At 51.5% G+C, this 21,347-nt stretch overlaps 1 protein-coding gene across 8 annotated transcripts in view; it reads left to right on the top strand.

Annotated features, from left to right (window-relative positions):
* The window catches only part of COL13A1 (collagen type XIII alpha 1 chain), an 80,256-nt gene extending 61,107 nt beyond the window's left edge, over positions 1-19,149 (top strand). For 4 of the 8 annotated variants that reach the window (XM_082424489.1, XM_082424484.1, XM_082424490.1 and 1 more), the window contains 8 exons: positions 93-173; positions 3,439-3,474; positions 5,595-5,648; positions 6,821-6,874; positions 7,905-7,940; positions 12,938-13,024; positions 17,014-17,052; positions 18,693-19,149. In XM_082424489.1, the coding sequence (XP_082280615.1) occupies positions 93-173; positions 3,439-3,474; positions 5,595-5,648; positions 6,821-6,874; positions 7,905-7,940; positions 12,938-13,024; positions 17,014-17,052; positions 18,693-18,695 (390 nt within the window). In that variant the 3' untranslated portion in view covers positions 18,696-19,149. Of the gene's footprint in view, positions 1-92; positions 174-3,438; positions 3,475-5,594; positions 5,649-6,820; positions 6,875-7,904; positions 7,941-12,937; positions 13,025-13,966; positions 14,045-17,013; positions 17,053-18,692 lie in introns of all 8 variants that reach the window. The other 4 variants (XM_082424485.1, XM_082424488.1, XM_082424487.1 and 1 more) reach the window with 4 other exon arrangements.
* Positions 19,150-21,347: the final 2,198 nt, after the last annotated feature.

The raw sequence follows: 21,347 nt of genomic DNA, 5'->3' as shown, positions 1-21,347 counted from the left end.
CCACCCATCCCCATCTGCAGGAGCCCAGAATGCAAGAATGAGTTGTCTGCGCCATGCCCTTCTGTGATCTCGCCCATCTCCCTTTCCTTCAGGGGGAAGCAGGACTAGATGGAGGAAAAGGAGAAAAGGGCGTCCAGGGAGAAAAAGGAGACCGAGGTCCTCTGGGATTACCCGTAAGTATCGTGCACCCAGCAAACTGGTGTGAGGAGCCTGGCCGGGTGGTCCTGACGAGGTGCTGGGCAGGGCCCTGGGAGAAGGCCACTGGAAAACTCGAGGTTCTAAAGTTCTGAGCATTCCAGAGCTCCGTGGGGTTTTGCTTTCCCACCCGGACGAGACCGTAGGCTCTAACTCTCTTACTGAGGGCCTCCTCTGGGCTGGCCCTGGCCTAGGTTCTGGAGGAATGTGAATCTGAATACGACAAAGCCCCCACCCCAAGGAGGACCCAGCTGGGAGCCAGAAGGGGCCCGAGAACAGCCTTAGGCCCTACTTGTGCTTGTTTGAGGCAATAAAAATCTGCCCTTAATGGGGACAAGCTTAGAGGACTTGGGAGCATTGGGACAATAGAGTATTCATGTCTCTCCTACTTTCCCAGGCAGACCCCAAGAGAGCCCCTGCTCTCTGCTCTTAAGCACTGGCCACAGCAGAAAAGCTTGCAAAAAGTCAGATCCTCCGGTCCCAGCAGGCTAAGGCCACACACATCTTGGTTGCCTGAGATCTCTGATCTCAGCTAAAGGCCCCAGGTCAGGGCGGGGCCTGCTCAGAAGGCATCTGCATCTCCGGATGTTGGGCCTGGACTGGGCGAATTCCTTTGCCCCAAGCTCCAGTGACTGATGGTCTCATCACTGCCTCACCTGTCTCCAGGTGAGCGCGTCCCTCCACCCATCCCGGAGCCCTGGGCTCCATCCTCCCTCACACCCCAGTGAGGTTGGCACTCTTTTCTTGTTTGTTTTTCAAGATCTGGAAGGGACTTTAGGATTCCCTATAATCATTTTATTGGTGGGCCCAGAGAAAAAAGTGAGTCACTTGAGGTCACATGTGAAGTCGATGGCCTGGCTACACCAGAGGCTGCTCCTTCATTGAGGCCACAGCCTTGCAAAGGGCTCTTTCCAGCCACTAAGGCTTCCTCTGTGCTGGGCACAAGGCCAGTTCCCACCCCCAGGAAGCTGTAAAAAGCAGAGGAATGATGGGAAGCCCAGATGCCCCAGCTTGGCAGGGTTTGAAGGTCTGGTTAATGTAATCACAGCAACCAAACAGCAAGAACAAAAGGTATGATTACACCTCATTAGTGCATCAAATGTGGGAATATTTAAGGAGCTGATTCGCTTGACAGACTACAGTAAACTGATGACTTTAGCAGACACTTTCCCATGTCTTAAGCTGTGTCCAAAATGACTAAGTACTTTTTACTATTAAAGCGCCTTCCTGCCCACCCCCACTCAACCACAAACCTCTCCTTGTTCACCTTCATGGCTCCAATAACCCTAGTGAACATTGGGGAATTCAGTCAGGGGTTGAAATGAAGACCATACAGGTAATATAAACAAAGCAAGCGCCAGACGAAAGAAAAAGTACCCAGTCTATCTTTAATTTTTCAACTTTTGATAGAGACATGGGTACAGAGAAGTGCTTTGGCTAGCTTAAGAAAACAACAGAGCAAGCAGTGTTCATAAAGGGCAACTAACGTGGATGTCAGAGGGACAATAAGGAGTGGTGGGGACTGTGGTAAGAGCCCTACTCAGTTCAGCTGACTGTTGCTTTGGGGGAATGAGGGTCCAGTATTTCTGCATATTCTAATTTTTCTAAGGAAGCTACACATCTGGCATTTGATGGGATATCTCCTCATTTTCTAATATTAAATCAAAATTATCTGCAATACTGCAACCCATACAAAATATGTCAGTGGCCCACGTATGGCCCCAAAAACTCCAGTTCATGCCCTCTGCGCCAGACCTCTCAAGATAACTCAGTATTAACGCTGCATAGACAAAGTATATGGATGTTTAGCTAAAGTTCTGTTTTTAGGCTTCCCCTCAGTGTTTTACTTCCTATAGCAGCAGCCTGTGTTTCCAGGCACATCCTATTGCGTTCCTCTTATTTGCCCTACAGAAGTGGTTCTCAGTGCTGGCTGCACATTGGAATCCCCTGGAGCTTTTCAAGTATGCTGTATTCTGTTTGAATTGGGCTGGGGTAGGGCCCAGGCATCTGTATTATTTAACATCACCCCAGGAGATTCTGACATTGTAGCTGGGTTTGAGAACCACAACTCTCTAGGCCATAAGCAAGATTGGTCCCAGAATTATGTGGTCCTAAGACTCAGAAGCAAGGCCCTGTAGGATCCTGCTACCCAACACCCTTCCCCCAGGAGGAAGCAGCTCCCTGCCCTCCCTTACCTGGGGGTATTCCCCCACCTTTAAAATCCTGAGACCTAGGCTCGTTTCTGAGGCTCAGTGGAAGCAGATTTCAAGAACTCAGTCCTTATTGGCCTAGGGTGTCCCAGTTGCTCTCTCCCTGCTTTGTCTTATTGGCATCATCAGATAATTGTACCCCTGTTCTCCTAGGTGGGTTGTAGGGGCAGCGTCATAGCCCAGCATTGGAACAAGAGCTCTAATTCCCACTGTATATATCACTGGATGCTGCAGAGTGAGCGGGTCTTAATAGCATCCCACCTGCCAGACAGTTTATTCCAAGGGATACATGGCCTTAGACCTCTGTCCCAGTCAGCTGCCCCTAAAGGCTTTTTCTATAAAAGAGGCCTTGTCTGGGATAATATGAATGGATTGAGTTTGCGTTAAGCTTTGCAAACTGTCAAATGCCAGAGAAATGTCAGGCATCATTAGTATTATCACTCAAGGCCCCAACTCCTCCCACCTAGCTGAAGTTGAAGTAGGCCAGCTTCTACCCAGATTTCAAAGGTGGATGCTGTAATTCAATGCTGAGCCTCCTGGGGTCCCCCAGTGCGGCCTCGCCTCAACAGGTATGCAAAAAAGGCTGGGAAGACCACCCTCACCTGGGCCCCACCTGCCATGTAGGTCCCGGGAAGGATGCACTAGCTCTGGTTGCAGACACCTCTCCATGAATTTACTTTCTATATCTCTTTCCCTGGAACACTGCAATCCCTTGGAAGAGAGGTTTCTGAGAGAGGATGAAAGGAGAGAGGGGAGCAGGGGGCACAGAGGATCGGAACGGCCACCTGCACTGATCTCCACCCAGCTTGCTCAGCAGTTGGCCACACTGCACTCAGTGTCTCCATGTTTTCGTTGGTTTTCATGTGAATACATTACCTGTCCTCCCAAGCTTATTTCTCCCATTTTGTTTAATTACCAGCATTTATGTCTGTCCAGAGTCACTGCTTCACTCACCTCTTCCCTCCCTGGTCCCTTTTTCTCCCTCCCATTCCTCCCTTCCCCTTCTTTTGGTCAAACTGTTCCCTTTGTCCAGGGAGCTTCAGGTTTGGACGGCAGGCCTGGGCCACCGGTGAGTGTCACTTCTCCATTACCCCTCAACCCACCCCACCTCCACCCCACCCCTGGCCTGTAATCCCTTTCGTCTGTCCTGCTGTGGCCTCATTTTTTCAGTGAGTCATGCCTTATCCCACCACCAACACCAGAAAGTGCCATCTGTGCTCAGTTCAGAAGTGCTTATTTAGGCCTCTTGACCAAAGACAGCTGGCCTTCATCTAAATTTCCCTGTCCATAGAATGCACCCAGGGTCCTCAAATCTGAATTTCCAGAACACTGGCTGTGGGGTGGGAGGCTGCTCCAGCAGCAAAGACTCTGTTCCTAAAGGAGTGCTGACTTCAGCCTGGGACCCCAGCCCTAGGGGTTTGGGCCGTGAATCATCCCCACCAAACACAAGTGTCTGTATGTGCCCATCATGCTGTGTTGTCTTCATGCTGTGAGCTCTGTCCATCTCCTGTCTGCCCACAAGGGCTTTCTAGTCCTGTGCAGCCACGAGTCTGGTGTGTATGTGGGTGGGGGCCGCACTGATGGGTGAGGGCAGGTGTAGCACTTAGGAGCACACAGGCGAGTCCTAGCTCAGTGTTCTGACGGCATGTCACAACCACACCTTTCACTTCCTGTGGCACCACAGCTGCCCCCCACCACAGTCCCTTTCTTCCCATCCTCCTTGCACCTAGCACACCTTTCCCAGGTGGCCAGTCTGGGCTCAGGGCATTATCTGTGGCTGGAATCAGAGAAACCATGACTTTCCTCTCAACTACTTATTTCATTCATATTGGACAGAGGGGAGCGGTGCACATTCATATATTCTGTCCCCTTTGGACCTGAAGGGTTTTGTTCTTATAAAATCAATAACACAACCTTAAAGGAAAATGTTTATGGGAAGAGTGATCCTACCTGCCAGGACATTTACTGGACACTTCCTAGGTGTCAGGCCCAGCACCAAATGTGTGACATGTATTCATCCATTCTAACCTGGCCGCAACCTAGGAAGCAGACATTCATGCTATTATTCCCATTTTACAGGTGGGAAAACTGATCCTTAGAGAAGCCAAGAAACTTCTCCAATATCACAGTTATAGGCCTTTGAGGCAGGACTTGAAGCTGGCCAGTGACTCCAGAGTGCTATTCTGACACTCTGTCACAGATGTCCACAGCTTTCCTTCTTCCCTCAGAGGGGCCACCGAGAACATCTTATCCTCTTTTTTATTTTCATGTAAAGTAAATCAGCCTTTCCCCACCTTGCTCCTGCCCTGCCTATCACAGCTACATTCGGAGCACCACCGGGAACCGCCCACAGGCCCAGGCCCAGTCCTCATGTCCTGAGCAAGAAATATAATCACCGAGGCAGAGCAATAGGAAGCTTGGAAATACAGACTTCGTCTAGTCGGGCCGTAAATTAGGAACCAGGAGAAGATGTTTAATTATGCCTTAGCAAGCCCTGCTGTGTCTCTAATCAACACAGCTCTGATGCTCCAGCTGCCCCCCTGGGCTGCAGCCCCGAGTCAGGAGTGCTTAGGACACACCTCCCTGCCGGGCCAGTGTCAGCAGGCATCCGAAGCATACTAATCCACTCTCCAATCCAGCCTGTTCCCTAGGGCCTGGGATGGGGACGGAAGGCCTGGCCGGAGGCTGAAGGCCAGGGCCAGGGCCCACAGTGGGGGCGGGTGGAGTGGGCGGTGGCTGAATGACCCTCCCACGCCTGCCTCTGTGTGTGCGTCTGCATCGGTCTCTGTGGCATGAAGACCCTCCCGCTGCATGTGGAGCTGCGTCAGCAAAGGGGTGCCAGCCCCCTGCCTCCCCACCCCTGGGATGGCGTCGACTCCCTCCCGAGCGCTTCTGGGAGCAAACTAAGCAACTGTTCTGCCGTTTTCAGCCTTGGCAAGCTTGGTTGTGAAACCAAAGGGGTACCTTCCTCAAATCTGGCTCTGAGGCAGGGGGGAGGCGCTCTCTCCCCGAGGCCCCCAAACCCAAACAGGAACGCGGCCCAGTCCAATGACCGCCCTGAACAAGCCTGGCCTCGCCAACCCTGAAAACTGGGCCTCTGGACCTTGCTCATCTCCAGGTGTCGCGCGGGGCTCCCGGGGCTCCCCTCGGCGTCAGGACCCTCACCTCTGCGCTCTTTCACCTCCCCAGGGTACTCCAGGACCAATTGGAGTTCCAGGCCCAGCGGGACCAAAGGGAGAGAGGGTGAGTGCTCAGCGAGCCGGGAGCCTGGACCACCAGGACAAGGGGCCCTGCTGCCCCTCTCAGCCTCGGGTCCTCAGCCCCTGCGCCTGCAGCCCACAGGGCCACCGCGTCAGCCCAGCCATCTCGGCCCCCATCCGTTCCTCCTCGACCCGGCAAGCACCTCATCCATGTCTTCTCTTGATGATCCTCCCAGCCCATGGCGGGGCAGGCAGGCCTGAGGTGCTCATTTTGTAGCTACAAGTGGACCGAGACTTGGAGAGCTTCCTTCACTCAGCTTCCGGTCACCTGGCATCGGTCCCAGGCACCACACAAGGCCCCAGGCCCTGCTGTCACCGGACACGCCTCAATTCTGCAGTGATTTAGGGATACGGCATGAAACAGAGTGCCAGGTGGTGTTAGAAAACCTGGGAGACATCAGGAAGCCAGGAGACCTGGGCCTCAGGCCGGCTTCTGTGGGTCACGTCTCCCGCAGCCCGGGCGGCGGGCGGAGGCAGGAGTTCCGGGCAACAGCTCCTCCCAGCCAGGCCCGGTTTCCGCACCGCGGGGCCCGGGGTCGCTGGGGGGCCAGCTCGGGTGCTGGACCTCTGAGTGGCCGTCTGCTGGGCTCTCCGCCTGCGGGAGCAGCTCTCCCTCTTGCCCTCTGCCGCCGGGGGCTCTGTCGCTGTGCTCTCGGATCCCACAGCTGGCGGAGGGGAGGGAGGAGACGGTGGGGAGCTTCTGGAGAGACGCGTGGGCTTCCCTGAGATCACCAGCCACTTGGGGAACCAGGGTGGCTGCTCCGAGGGGTGACACAGCTTCAAAGAGAAATCGGAGCTCTCTTCCTCTCCCCGTTCTCCCCCGTCTCCCTTGCCCGTTTCCTGCTCCGTGTTCTCCTCCCCTGCTTCTGCCTCTGGCCAGCTAGCACCCCCGCTAGACACTGTCCAGTCCTTCCTAAGGGCCTTGGGGGGCCAGGCTCAGTGGCGGGAGGGTGAGAGAGGCTTCCCAGCCCCCTCCTCGGGGCAGAGTCCTCAGCAGTCACCCCACCTTCACCCCACCCTTGCTTCCTTGTGTGGGGGGGGGTCTCTTTGAAGAGACTGGAAAGGTTTCCCAAGTTTTGTATGAAAACAGAAAATGGCTGACGGGAGGTTGTCACCATGTCAGAGAAGGCTTATGTGTTCTTTCTCCGGTTTCAGGGCAGCAAAGGCGACCCTGGGATGACAGGACCAACGGGAGCAGCTGGGCTTCCTGTAAGTCTCGTGGGATCAGAGGTTGCTCTCCACCTGCCCTGGTCCCCCACAGAAGCACTGTCAAAACAGAATACCCAGAGCCTGGGGCAAAAAATCCAGGGCCAAGCGACAGCTCTCAGTTCTGTGGCAGTGGAAGCAGCCAACAGCCACTAGCCCACGCTCTAGAACGTCCCCGCCGGGCACCGCTAGAGGCGAACACTGGAGCACACGGCCCCGTTAGGGAGCCATGTCCTCAGCCGTGTGCACCGTCTGACTGGCTGTAGCAAACACAGATGAGCACCTTCCGCGGCAGGGCTCTGTGCTCAAGGCAGCGGGGGTCTCACAGGTGACTGTGCCACGCCCCTACCCTCGAGGAGGGACCGAACCAGGTCCAGATCACCATGAGGCAAGGGGATGTCTCCTGAGATGGGCAGCTTCCCATGGGACTGGCTTTCCATTTGCAGCCAACGTCTCCTTGCTGGCTTATAGAAGTCGGCTGCCTACGAGAGCCAGGACTTTGGTTTCCCACCCGCTTGAAGGTCATACACTTGTTCGTGGGTTCCATGCTCAGCTGTGCTTTGGCTAAGTAGGCACCTCCGGCCAGTCTTTGCCTTGTGCCCACTCCCCAGCTACAGACAAGGGGGGCAGCTGGCACCTTGAAAAGAGGGGCTCAGGAGCTTTGGAGTCATTTTTCTAGCAAGAGGCTGGTGGGAGAGCCATGCGAATACCTGCCCTTGCAGGAGAGGTCTCTGCGCCCAGACCGTGTCCTCAGCATGAACCATCTAGAAGAACTCGGCCGCAGGCCAGGGCATTGATGCAGAGTGAGAAAACCAGAACTGTGTTTGACTTGACCCATAACTCGTTATCTGTCTCTAGGTCAAGTTCCTTGAGCAGTTTTCTCCTTTGTCCCCCTTCTGTAAAATGGGGATAATTAAGCCTGTCTCCGATGAATTAGGCACCGGTAAAGAGCTTTATGAGCCTGGAAGGAAGGACTGTACGCCCATCCTGTGCTTTCTCATTAACGTGTCTTCGTTTCTCTGATTTATTGCAGGGTTTACACGGACCACCCGGGGACAAAGGAAACCGGGTGAGTCTGAGTCCTCGTACTTTGGCTCTGTTTACTAATGTCATCATGGTGAGGTGGAATGACCAACTGGGGATTCCTGACCCAACATGGAAATACAGTTTTTCCAGATAAATCATCCTAATTTAAAAGGCTTTATAGTGAGGGGCTTCATCCATAGCATACAGGGAGCCCGGAACCTAATCTTGAAGTTGAAGCATGTATTTTTCCGCGTGGAAAAGGGAGGCTGAATCCCAGGGCAGCCATCAGATTAGCATTGCCATCCAGTAACAGGAGTCACGTGCCCGGCTCTCTCTAGGTTGCCCTGATAATGGGCCCCTAAATGATACTTTTATATCCATCGTTGCTGAGTCCTAGTCTTCTGACACTTAGTTTTACCAGGCATCCCAGGCCACTGGTGAGAGAGAAAATAAATCCCAGTTCCAAGAACAAGCAGACAGCTGTTGTACACAGCCAATCCTTTAAAAAACTATCCCAGCCATTATTTCTCTTGGGAAGAATCGGCAGGACTATGAAACAAATCGTGCCTTTCGAGGCCCCCAGCTGTCCCTTTGGTTTCTGCCATGTTCACCAGGACGCAGTTACTGAGTGTCCACAGCACCCACAGCCACCTGATGGCACGTGACACGTGGCACATTTGTGCCCAGGAGAGATCATCTCACTCCATCTGACCGAGGGATGACTTTTGGGTTCCTTTCTAGAACGTCTCATTGGCTGCCGCATCACAGGGGTTCTCAGTGGGCTGCACGTCCCCTAGAAGCCCAAGAGCATCTTCTAGTGGGAATAATACGCAAGGATCTTAGAGGTAAAAGAGGAGTGGGACGAACTGATGGAGAAACGAGGCCCTGAACTATGATAACATGTTCTGAGTTCCCAGGAGTGTTAGAGACAGAGCAGGTGGCTTCCAGAACCCAGGCCTTCCACTGATCTTTGAACACCGATAGCCATGTTTATGGCTAGAACATGCCGGAATCTGTACGTTTATATCTGGCATCAATGCAAGTCTCTTCCATTTAAGATCGATTTATTGAACGCTTCCATATTCCTAAATTTTCCTTTCTGGCAGCTGGTCAAAAGCAATCAATTTGTCCCATATATTCTATGAACAAGAAGGAAGGGGCAGAGCGACCTCTCCCAGACCATCCATGGGGAGCCCAAGTCTACAAACCCCCGGAATAAACAGACCTACTTCCAGAAATGGGCCAGCCTGTTCAGGCAGGCTGGGAAGCCCACCTTCGTTACTGTGGCATCCAAGAATTTAGGCCACTAAAATAATTGATCATTGCACCTCTCAGTTGACATACTAACCTCCTTTCTAATTTATGTCTGAAGTGTTCCGGTGTTTTTTGTTAATTCGACTAACACTTGTTAAACCTACCTCTTATGACTTTTTCAGTTGGCTTGAGGCACTGGGCATTTGAAGCCTGCAAAGCTAGTCCTCCCAGTGGTGGTGGCAGGCAGGTGGACAGGGGGCGGGAGGCTGGTGGCTCTGATGCTCAAGGAACCAAGGTCATTGAATAAGCCGCTGAGTCCCCATGATCCAGTGGGGAAATATTTCTTCTCCACTTGCCGTGTCCAAGGTTTTATACACTTCCCCCCAGCCCCACATATAAATCAGCAATATGTCACTTAGTAAAAGTCAAGTCCAGAAAACAGGCAAGGTACCTGAACCTTCCTCTGAGTGCACCATAAAGTACCAGTTGACTTCTTCTGAAGAGCAGGTTTCCAAATCAAGGACGAGCTTATTCTTCCGTCCAAGACATCTGACTCTCTGGATGCCAGAACGTCCTAGAAGAGTCCCACCTACATCTCGCCTCCTCTTCCAGACCTCTTTATACCACCGGCCCTAACAGGACTTCTGAAGGGAGAGATGAGGGCTTGGTAATAAAAGCCTCCAAAATGAAGAAAGGTCCAGGCAGAGTCAGCGCTGTGCCCTGACCAGTGTTTTCTGCTGCCTGGAAGCTCAGAATGCTGACACTTTTGTCAAAGTAAAAGGCCAGGAGTGCTTAGATGACATTCTGGTTGGAAGCTTCACTGTTTCTTGTGGAGGTGAAGCTGGAGATGTTCAAAACCCCCGTGCCCACCGATGTGGAAGGGGGCTCCCAAACTTTGCCCCCATCACACCCGGGGTCCCCGTCAGAGAGGCTCGGGCGGGTGTCCCAGCGTCTGTTATCCTATCTCACAGCCTTAAAGCCATGCTTCTCCAAGTCCCGCCAGAGGATGGTCTTGGAGTCTCCTTTCTGCTCATGGAAGGAGGACAGTCCTTGTATTGGTGGCCAAGGCCCAGAGCCCAAGATAGGCAGTTTTCCAAGGGGACACACATGCCAGGGGAAAGATTCTGTCCTTGTCGCTAGGGGCATTCTCCTGTCCCTTAACAGCTCTGTGAATGTGGCCCAGGAGTCACTTTTAGGATGAAACAGTCCATCAGAGGATAAAGGGTGGTGTGAATTTGGCAATTTGGGTACCAGGAAAATTGGGTGTAACCGTGGAGCTGCCTGCAAGCCAGCCAACTGAAAGGTCCGAGAGCGTGCGGTGAGGCTCCTGCCACTCTGCGAGAGGTGCCATCTGGGTGTGTGTGTCTGTGTGTGTGTGTACATGTGTGTGAGTGTGGGAGAGTGCACGTGTGTGCCTGGGTGTACATGTGTGCGTGCATGTGTGTGCACACTTGTGTGTGTGCGTGTCTTGCTTCCCCAGGCCCCCTTACCTCCTAGCTGTCCCTCCTCTGCTCTCTCTATCGGCCTGGGCCTGCTTCTTCTTTCCTTTACTCCTTCACTATTTCTCCCTCTAGATATGTTCACCCCATTATAATAATCCCATAGCCTGCATCCTTTCCCTTCCACTCCCCCAACTTCAATTTATTTCCTCTAAACGCAGTTTTGTACATTTGTTTATTTTTTTAAGAAACCCCTGCTGCTTGACTCTCTTTGCCCCTCTCCCGTACCAGCTAGAATCCCCTCTGCACCAGGGCCCTTTTCGTGTCCTCTTCGGGAGAGGGGAGCAGGGAGGATGGAGGTGAGGTTACTACTCTACTGTCTTCAAGGGGCACCCAATGAAGGCTATTTCCTGTGCCCTTAGAACATGACGGGCCAGAGTGCAAGTTTCCCATCCTGAAGGGACCACCGCTGACCCTCTGTTACCCACAGGCACATCATCACCGTCCCCCACTCCCCGGGAGCTTCTCTCACCCTCTGAATTTAGGGAACTGTGCTCACTTTTGCACTGGCCTGACCCAAAGAGAATAAGGGGCCACATTCCTGAGAAAGTTTCCCATGGGGCTTCCCCCTCCAAACAGCTAGTGGTTTTGCTTGTCCACTGTCTGCAGATTAATCGTGCCATGACTTCCTCATTGGTGGGCGTATCTTAGAGCCAATGAGATGACCCCTAAGATGCCTATACACGTTTCCTCTTGAACACATCTCGTTTTCTAAGTAAGCATCTGCATTTTAGAAAACTCACTTAGAAAGATGTGTTGGCAATTGCAGGCAACCTCTGGAATCAAGAAATGTGGGTAATTTCCAAAGACCTGGAGAAATGTCAGAAGTATCCTTATCCATTGCCTCCCTCTAAGGAACCCTGCAGCCTTCCACTGCGGGAACACGGTAGACACGAGACCGTGCCGCTGGCAGCAGCCTTGGCTCCTATACTGGCTGACAAGAAGTAGTGATCGTTACTGCTATCTTTATGAAGCCACTGTCATTTACTGAGCACCTACTGTATTAGTGCACATTTAGTATTAAGCACTAAATGTGCACAAAGACCTCGCAACAAAGTTTTTTTTTTTTAAACATCTTTATTGGAGTATAACTGCTTTACAATGGTGTGTTAGTTTCTGCTGTATAACAAAGTGAATCAGCTATACATATCACAACAAAGTTTTGAGGGAGGTGTTATTATCCCCATTTTACAGATGAAGAAACTGAGGCTCAGAGAGGTTAAATAAGTTCCCAAAGTCACGTGGCTGATAAGAGGCAAATCCTATTCTGGCTCCAAGCGTTTGCTCTGACCACTTGGCCGCCCACCCCAAGGGACACTGTGGAAGCCCCCAAGCATTAGACAACTGGCCTTCTGTAGAGGAGGAGAGTTCCCAGGAAGACTCTCCAAGGGCACACTTGACCCCTTTATAGAGAAACCCAACATATAAAAATCCAAACTCAAATTCATTACAAAGAATTTCCCATAGCCCCGCTTTAAATGGAGAGTGACCCTGACACATACAAAATAGGGTTCAGTTTAGAAAGACGATGTTTACTGAAGCTTTTCAGAAACAAATGAATTTCTTAAACCAACATACCCATACACAAATAGCTGGCTATGACTTCAGACCAGGATGGACCAGAGACACACATAAAACGGGAGGACCCAGCTGAGAACCAGGTGCCACCTATGAGCCCTGGACACACACATACACACGTGCACTTGTACACACACGTGCGAGCACACACTAGTACACGCACACACTTGTGTACACATGCGCAAGCTCATACACACACATGCACAACCATGTATGTGCACACGCCTACACGCCGCATTCACATCCACATGCAGACACACACCCCAGGGCTCTAAACAAAATCACCTTGCCTCCTCATAGAATATCAAAGGGACGAAAACCAGTTGGGACAAAAGCTGTCAGGCCAGACCCTTTCAAAAATGAACCCTCAAAGAGAAGGAAGTGGGTCCCCCTGTTCATTATAGATGCACTCTGGGCTCAGAATTAGCAAAACTGGCAACTAGTATCGTCCATCTGCATTTCCTCCCACCTCTGGCTCTCAGCCCTATTGCTCCCCACCCCCTCCACACCTGCCTTAGCCAAATTCTCAGGTTCTTCGAGGGGTGGGTTAAGGGACTGACCCCTAATCCTACTGGGGAGAATATCCTAATTGAGAGAATCTATTTTTCCCTCTTTCATTTTTTTTTTTTCTGTCTCTAATGTTAACACATGAATTGATCCTAAAGTTTTGATGTTATTTTTTTTTCTTGGACTAAACCATTATTTACAGGGGGAGAGGGGGAAGAAAGGCTCTAGAGGGCCTAAGGGGGATAAGGGAGACCAAGGAGCGCCTGGATTAGATGCCCCCTGTCCATTGGTATGTTTCCATCTATCACTTGGTTGTTCTGGGTTTTTCCTTGAGGTTTGCAAGCTGGAAACAAAGAAGGCAAATAAAAAGATGAAAACCAAATGTCTCCACTGATGCTACCAAAACCAACCTGTTCATGTGACTGATGAAATTCTGCCTGCTGTTGGTGTTGCCCTAAAACCACAGCTGCAAGTAATTCCCGCTAAAGCCCTTTCCTTTGAAGATGCCGAACAATTGATGTGTGGAAACGGAGACACCACGAGGAAAGGGATTTGGGAGCAGGCCTCGGCTCTTAGCTCCAGGCTGGCTTTGGAAGCCAGTGTAGCAATTGAGAAACCCACCCCCCATTTGCCTTCTTTGTTTCACGGCCACCTCTGTGGCCAGCAGTTCAAGCTGTCTGAATCCCCACTTGGTCAGGATGCAGGACACCGGGGGGTTAGCATTTCCTGAGGGCCATCTATGCCCCAAACTGGGCAGAATGAGGCCAGAAAGGGGCTTTTATACACAGCCTCCCATTGCTCACCAGCCATCCGGCTAAAACCTGTAAAGCTGCAGACCAAAATCTGTAGACAGAACCCCACGAAGCCTTCCCAAACCAGCCAACGAGGAATGATTCGTGGCACATATGCCGGGCTTCTCAAGTGTCCCTCAACCCATTTGAAGGTCCTGAAACTATGATGCACTAAAGTTGAAGTTCACCTGTGTTTCCTCCAAGTGAGTCTAGATGGAGAGGGGGCTGGATGTACACGTTCCAAAGCTCAACTCTCCCAGGAGCCAGAGAGAGCACAAAAGCTGAACCGGGGAGACGGGAATCAACTGGGATCTGGGGTTTACTTGTAGATGCCTCGAGGGTCCTGCATCCTGGCCAGGGTAGCACTGGGCCTCTCCACGCCACAGTCGGAGCTGGCCAGCCTTGACCTAAATAATCATCGTGGTTGGTTTTGTGAACAGGGACACCGAGGTTTTAAAGGAGAGAAAGGGGAGCCGGGGTTACCAGGGCTGGACGGACTGGATGCCCCGTGCCCACTGGTATGGCATCACCCTCCCTTGCCTGCATGGCCAGTGTGAGCTTCCCCACGTGTGCGGTTTGTGCCTGCGTGCCTCTCCCGCTGCCCTGCACACTCCCGCTTGTCACTCTTCACTCTGTAGACACCAAGGGTCACCCTGCCTTAGCTGGTCCTCAGGGGGCTCCCGCCACGTTCCCCTCTTGCATGCAGAGTCTGCCGGGATGCTTTCTTGGCTTCCTCCTGCAGCTGCTTCAAAAGCCCATCACCTTAATGTGAGCGGCCCTCCCCACCCGATGCCAACCTTAGCTGCATCAGACCCTCCTTTCAGAAATGCTTCTAGACAAACCTGCCACCAGAAAGAAAGGCAGGGAAGTGGATTCTCAGGACAAGTTATTAGGATTGTGACTTCTCTTCCTTCACACACTGCAGTTAGTTGGAAAAGCGTTGGCAAAACATTTCAGTGAGATGCCTGAGTTGGCCCCATGTCCCTCTCCACTCCAGCATCGCACGATTTAGCAGAGGAAAGATGGACACCTTATAAACACGGGGCAGAATGAGGAGTTCTAGAACCAAAGTAGAGGAGGGGGTACCCTGACTGTTCTTCCAGCATAGATCTGGGATCACTGCCCCGGTGACACCCCCAGAACCAGGGGATGGTCCAAAATTAGGATTCTAGATCCTGTAGGGTTCATCCTTTTTGCTTAAATCCCAGAAGACACTACAAGACCCTCCCTTAGTTTCCCTTTTTTTTCATCTTTAGGTGGTTCACAACCGAAAGGTCTGGAAGAACCTGGAAAGGTTGAGAATGTAGTTAAGGAAGGGAAGGGAGAGACAGGGAGGGAGGGGAGACATTTAGGACCCACTCCCGAGCATGTCCCACCTAAGTGGTGGCAGTTCTGGTGCCGCTGGGCCCACTCCCTCTCCAAGCAGGGACACCCGAGGCTCCTACAGCAATCCTTTCAACATACTGCAGGGCAAGCAGAAGATGGCACTTCACTCCAAGGCAACTGGCTCGAAAACTTCTGCTCTCCTAAATTTCTGGAGGAGGTTTGGAGCTCATGGATCTAGTTTCGTACCAGTAATTGTCAGATGAGCATTCCCAGCCTCACATCCCCACCCCGGGGTCACACAGGAGTTCTCTTTGAACAGAAGAGAAAAAGTTATTTTAAAAAAAGATGCTGTGTGACCCTGACAGGTGACCACAGAGCCCCTTGAAGGGACTTTTTAGGACCACACAGGCAACACAAAGGACGGCAGAGCAAGCAGCGTCGCAAGCTTCCCATTCCCGCCGCACTCCCCACCTTCCCACGCCCCCGCCCCACTCCCCACCTTCCCCCCCACCCCGAACCCCCAGCATGCAGCGCGCACCGCACGGGCGCCTTTCTCAGCCGTGGGATCTCCCGCGCCCTCCGCGGCACCTCCGTTAACCAGCAGCCAGGCGTCCCCTCTGCCGTGACCCTTCCCACGATCTGAACACTTGAGTTCTGCCGGCTGCAGCCCTGGCCTCCCTGCTTCTCACCCACACACCGTCACTCCCCTCTGCCTGCCCAGCCCTCCTCTGTCCCCCCTGCCACCACCCACGTGCCAATGGGAATGCCCCTGTGGTCCACGGAGGCTCCTCTCCCTTCCAGAGACCGTGTGAAGTGTCGCATTGTGGCGGGCTGGGGAAAGGGACAGAGGGCTTCATGGAACCCTGGGATGCACCACCTCGCCCTGCAGACCCTCCCCAACCCAAAAGGGACAATGAAAGTTATCTTGATTTGACCTTTAATGCAAACTGGCATTTTCTCCAGTAACATTTGTGTGTTACTTTCGCTGTGGAAGTGTACATGCCTTGCCTTTCTTGTTTCTCATTGCTGCTGTTCGCCATCTCCTGCGCTGTGTTACTGTGGACGTGGGGCGGGGCAGGGGGGCTGTTGATCAGGAATTTTAGTACAAGGTAACTAGACTTCTGCGGCCCCTGTGCAGGGCCGGCTGTCTGCTGGATGCCAGGTGAGTGGCTTTGGCACCTGTCGTGGGTGGATGAGTAGGCCCAGGGCACAGGGTGCGCCCGTTCCGGCTTCGCGGGGGCTGACCGCTTGCTGCGGTCCCCTGAAACCCCGTGTGCATCTCTTTCTCTGCCCTGGAGCCTGGAGTTCTAGAATCTGGGCTGCAATTCTAACAGACCCAGACTGAGAACCAGATCTTTGCCCTGGTTCAACCTCACCCCCCCGACCTGCCTCTCAGTGGTTTCTAGGTTCCCGCAGGGAGTGCCAGAGCAGCCAGGATAGCAGGGCCCAGGAGACTCGGGACGTCCTGAGGCGGCAGGAGCTCCGGAGGTGCACCGGCAAAGGGGACGAGCGGCACCCGGTGGATTCCCATGCCACCACTGCCTCTTCCCCCCAAGTCCCCAGCGATGGCTGTGCCAGGAGCCCTGCCTCCTTGCTGAAGGCACCTCAGGCCCACGTTGCAATGCCTGTGAAATCACCCCTCCTCCTCCTTACTGATCACCAGATGGGAATTGCCTAGATGTCCTCCCCCAGCTGCTAAGGAAGAGAGAAAAAATCAGAGAATGGGAGAAGTGGGGGGCGGTCGTTTCATAGAGCTGCACCTTCCCCAGGTTTTATGGAGGAGGAAACTGAGGCCCCCAAGCGCTGAGTGACGCCCACGGGCACCCCGCACTCAGTACAGCCCGAGGGGAGACCAGCAGGCCTCTGGTCTGTCCTCTCCACAGCATTCAGGTCACCTCTGCTTGCTGAGCCCACAGGCTAGGACAGCCCGTCTTGGCCGTGCACTGTAATTACAAGTGAGCTTGGCCAGTGGGCAGATGGGCGGGCTTGCTTCCTGCCTCCTTTCGGCTCGGCCCTGGCGTAGAGAAAAGAAACAGACTATATCAGGGGGGCCGCACCCTGATCAGCTGCCGCAATGTTTGTGGCCCTTGTTCCCCCTGTCCTGCTGCTTGGTGGGCCATCCCGCAGAGTCTGAGCCGTCTGCCTTCCTTCCTCACTGCAGGGTGAAGACGGCTTGCCAGTCCAGGGCTGCTGGAATAAGGTAAGGTTTCCCAGGGTTCTAGTGCCTTGGAGCAGAGGTGTCCTTGGGCTCCTTTCTCTATGGTGGGATAAAGCATGCACGATTTCCATTCTGGGCCTTTCTGCAGATGAGGTAGCAAGACATGGGTCAAAAAAGGAACGATCCCACAGGCAGGGTGCCCATTAAACATCCCACTCACTGCAGAAAATTGAGAACATTTAAAAATGATTTTTAAGGCATCCGCAAACCCGAGTGTATGGAATTTCCATGTAGCCAGACAGATGACGTCTTTATGCTTTGTGTGGTTAAGTTATACAATACTTCTCCTGCAAGGAGTTCTAAACCATGTTTTAAAATTAGTTATTATTAGCTAGTCTCATAGTGTTCATAAGAGGCCATTTAAGCCCTTATCCAGATATAGGAAATCTAAGTTGTTTAAACTATAAAGTCACATAGATTCTATACCTCCTCCTAGAGATTGGCCAGCTCACCACTCTACCTTGCCCTTTGAACTTAAGCTGTCAGAGCTCCATGCTTCTGCACATGAGACCTGCAGCCCAACCTCTCTTGGGTTCCCAGAATTCCTACAAACAATGAGGTTTCATTTATTCACACTTGCCCCTGCATTTGCCATCATTAAAGCCATCTGACAGCACTGGGCTGTGCCCTTATATGCAATCACCCCACTCCTCCAGGGCCTCCAAAGTGCAAGGCTCCCCGGCATGACCAGGGCCACTGGTTTGCTAATCCAGAAGCCCAGCCTGGTCCTGGCAAAGGTAGCAGCTGCCACGCAGTCCCGCCCACGGCCTCCCTCCACCTTGCCTCCCGCTCAGAGGCTTCTTGCCAGCCCTTTATCACTGAGGTCTCAAGATGTGGGTTCCTCCTCCTTAAAGGGCTGGAGTCCACTACCTGCCTGAGAGTGTGCGCTTAGCTAATCCAGTCCTGCCCAGTGACAGCAGTCACACTTACAGTGAGATGAATACAATCCTCCGGCTAAGGGCCCACAATCTCATTAGTTCACGGGACTCAGTAAAAGCAATGAAACCACCCAGGTACCTAAAGCACCCCTACCCAGAGAAAGGGAAAGCTCAGCCCTCAAGGGAGATGCCTCCCCAAGAATCTGTCTCTCTCGCCGTGCCTCGCCCTCTCGGTGAGTTCCTGTAGACCTAGTTAGCTCCAAGAAGAAGGAAAGGGGTGTGTCCCCTAAGAAAAAAGATTTTCTTCTTCAAGGTTGCTGTGGATGGTTAGGAGATGGAAATGGTTGGGCTTAGCAGGGGAAGAACAGCCTACTCTCGAGAGCTACAATGTCTGGGAGAAGCAACTAGAGAGCCTGGTGTCTGTTGGTTCACACCATAAATTCCTTTTGGAAGATGCAGTTAATTCAACAGCCAGGCCTCCGAAGGCAGCATAGGGAGAAAGTGCCCTCTAGTGGCCAGGATGGGGAATGACTGGAAAGAGAAAGTGGTTTCCCACCCTCAGGATGCTGAGAGTCAGCACCAGGGTCTTGGAACGAAGGGGGTTCCTGGCTCCCGCCGTTCCCCTACCCAAAGCTCCCATCCAACCCAGGACAAGACCCACCTCGTTTCCCACAAGGGAAATAAACACTCACAGACCAACTGACACTAACTCCATTTTGTTTTGTGTTTGTTTTTGTTTTGCAGTGATGCCTCTAACCTGGGATTGGCCTATGTGTGTGTTTGTAAATAGAATATTTATTTTTATACAGTTTTCACTTTTTGAAAATGCCCGAAGTATGATGCATCTTACAGATTATTAAAAAAAAAGAAAGCCTGCATATTTTGTACAGAAAATACCAACCTCTTCCCTTTTGTTTACAAGATGTTTTGTATACGTCTAAGACTCTAATACACTTTTCGTTAGTGAGTACGGCTGTACGTTTGCATGATATTTGTGCACACTTATTAAGTATTGAAGCTTAATAACTTATTGTGTTCCAGTGCCAAAGGGGGCCAACCAGCACTCAGGTGCTGGCTAGTTTATGTGTGACTTCAGAGATACGTGGAGTTCCATGGTGTTTGCTAAGCTAGGTGTGTCTCAGCATATTTTAAACTCTTATGGATTTTCATTATTAAAAAAAATAAACATGGCAATTCTTGATCCTGATTCATCACTAAATTAAATACATTCTTTTCTTGTGAAATCAGGAAGTCCCAGAAGCGGGGGTCCTCAGAAGTTTAATGGTTTGAACCATTAAGTCCAACAGAGGGAGGGCCGGGACTATATTAAGCAAAGTCTATTATAATGTACCCCAAGTTCATTACAGTGCCACAGGAGTGTGTAAAGTTCAGTTGTGCTGAAACCCTCGAAGCCCCCAGGGTTACAAAGGGCTACTTGCTACTGCTTTTGTGTTTTGGTGGTTTTTTGGTTTGTTTTTCTTTCTTTTGAGCTGCAATCACTAGTAGCAGCTATTGCTGATGATGGCCATTCATTTGCTATAGATTTGCAAGGTCTACTCACAACTAGCAGTTGAAAAGTTTGCCTCACAGCCATTCTGCTCCAAGAAAGAACGCTCAGAAAACAGGAATCTAGGCAAGATATTGGCAATCTGAAGCTGTTTTTATTTTTTAAGAAGTAGAGTTTTACGGTTTTCTGTACTGTTCTTTGGTGCTTATAAAGGTCTTGCTGCTTATAAATAAAATAAACCTATTTTAAAGACTAGGTAAGTATTACCTATGGGGCAGCACACAGGTTTACTGTTAGGTGTTACAACATAATTGGTGCTTCTAGAGGGCTTGCAAATAACGAAGTACTTGGGTAATTTAAACCCCCCCCATTTTGTTTGCACTTTAATTTGTCTTTATATGTATATCCTTTCATCATAGACAGTACAAAGTCACACTGAAACGGAGACCCTGTCCACGCATAGTAACACAAACTTTAAATTAATGAGCTTCACATTCGTGGGACCCCTGCCACATTGTGGGGTGAGGTCGCACTCACAGACTCCTGTCTTCATGGGACCACCACATGCTGCCCAGACCCCAGGGACCTTACCAGCATGCTTACCAAATATCCACTCAGATATTTTGGAAATCAGACACCTTCCTCCCCTGAGTCTTGGCTTCCTTGTTTGAAAAGTGAAGCAGTTGAATTAGAGCTGCTATCTCTGGTCATCTGTCTCCTCCACTGGTGGCAGAAGCATGAGGGACCCAGGCCCCAGCCACCAGCTGGTACACGTTGCTCTTCCTACTGAGGGAGCATTCCAGGATGCCGCACTCCCCCGATAATCCTGAGCCCAGGGATGTTCCTCGTCCCGAGCCTGCTCCCCAGAAGCTCCACCAGGCACAGTGAGGGCAAGCCTGGCCCTTTCAGGGGATAAGACAATATTTTAATTTTCATTTCTTTTAAACTCAAAAGAAAAAAATGAATATATAATCATGAATCCAGCCAGGGTTATATTTATCTTTCTACCAGAGTAGTCATAAAATATAATTTTTTTGTATTCTTCTGGAGGAAGGAGTCCACACAGGCAAAAGTGCCCAGAGCCCCTGAAAGTCGTAGCACAGCTCTGCCCAGCCTCTGCTCCTGGAGATGTGCTCTTGCCCTGGCTCCACTGACTTATGCCTCCTGCAGTGTCTCCCTCCGCACCGTTTTCTTTTGCTTCCTCACCTCCACCCGCTCATCTGAGGTCCTGAGAAATCAGAATGTAGCCTGGTTTTTCTAGACCCACTGCCTCATTCCCTTTCAGGGTCTCACTGGAGCAATCAGAACCCACTGATGATCTCAAAATAGAGTCAAACATAAACTGGAAAGATCCAGAAACTGAGATTCTGTGTTAGCTGAAGACCCTAAATAACTCTGAGCAAACCAAAACCTTACTCTGTTTCCATCCTGGTGTTATTATTCGTTTATTTATTACACCTCAGCTAATAAATACCACAAAGGATTCAAAGTCACTTACAAGAATACAGATAATAAAATAGAAATATGTGTAAAGAAAAGTTTAAACATCAGAGTCAAGGAAAAATAAATCAGAGGCAGTGGCAGGCGAGCCCGGGATAGGCGGGGAAGAACCTCACACATTTCACCCCCAGGGGCCTGGTGGGCAGAGAAAAAAAACAATCAGCCTGGTTTCAGCGTCCACACTGCCCTCCCCTGGGGGGCAGTTCACTGAGGCTGGACCCCACGTACACACATTGTCTTCCCCCAGAGTTTGGTGCCTTGTGTATCCTCAACCCGGACATCCTCCCCATCACAGGGCTGCGAGCTGCACACCCCCAAACCCCAGGCTCCTGACTTCAGGGAGCCCCAGGCCTCACTACTTAGACCTTAACCCAACTCAACTCACGTCAGAT

This window comes from Balaenoptera physalus, assembly GCF_965194825.1.
Source record: "Balaenoptera physalus genome assembly, chromosome: 14".
In the NCBI taxonomy this organism is placed as follows: domain Eukaryota; kingdom Metazoa; phylum Chordata; class Mammalia; order Artiodactyla; family Balaenopteridae; genus Balaenoptera; species Balaenoptera physalus.
This window is presented reverse-complemented; position numbering and strand designations above follow the sequence as displayed.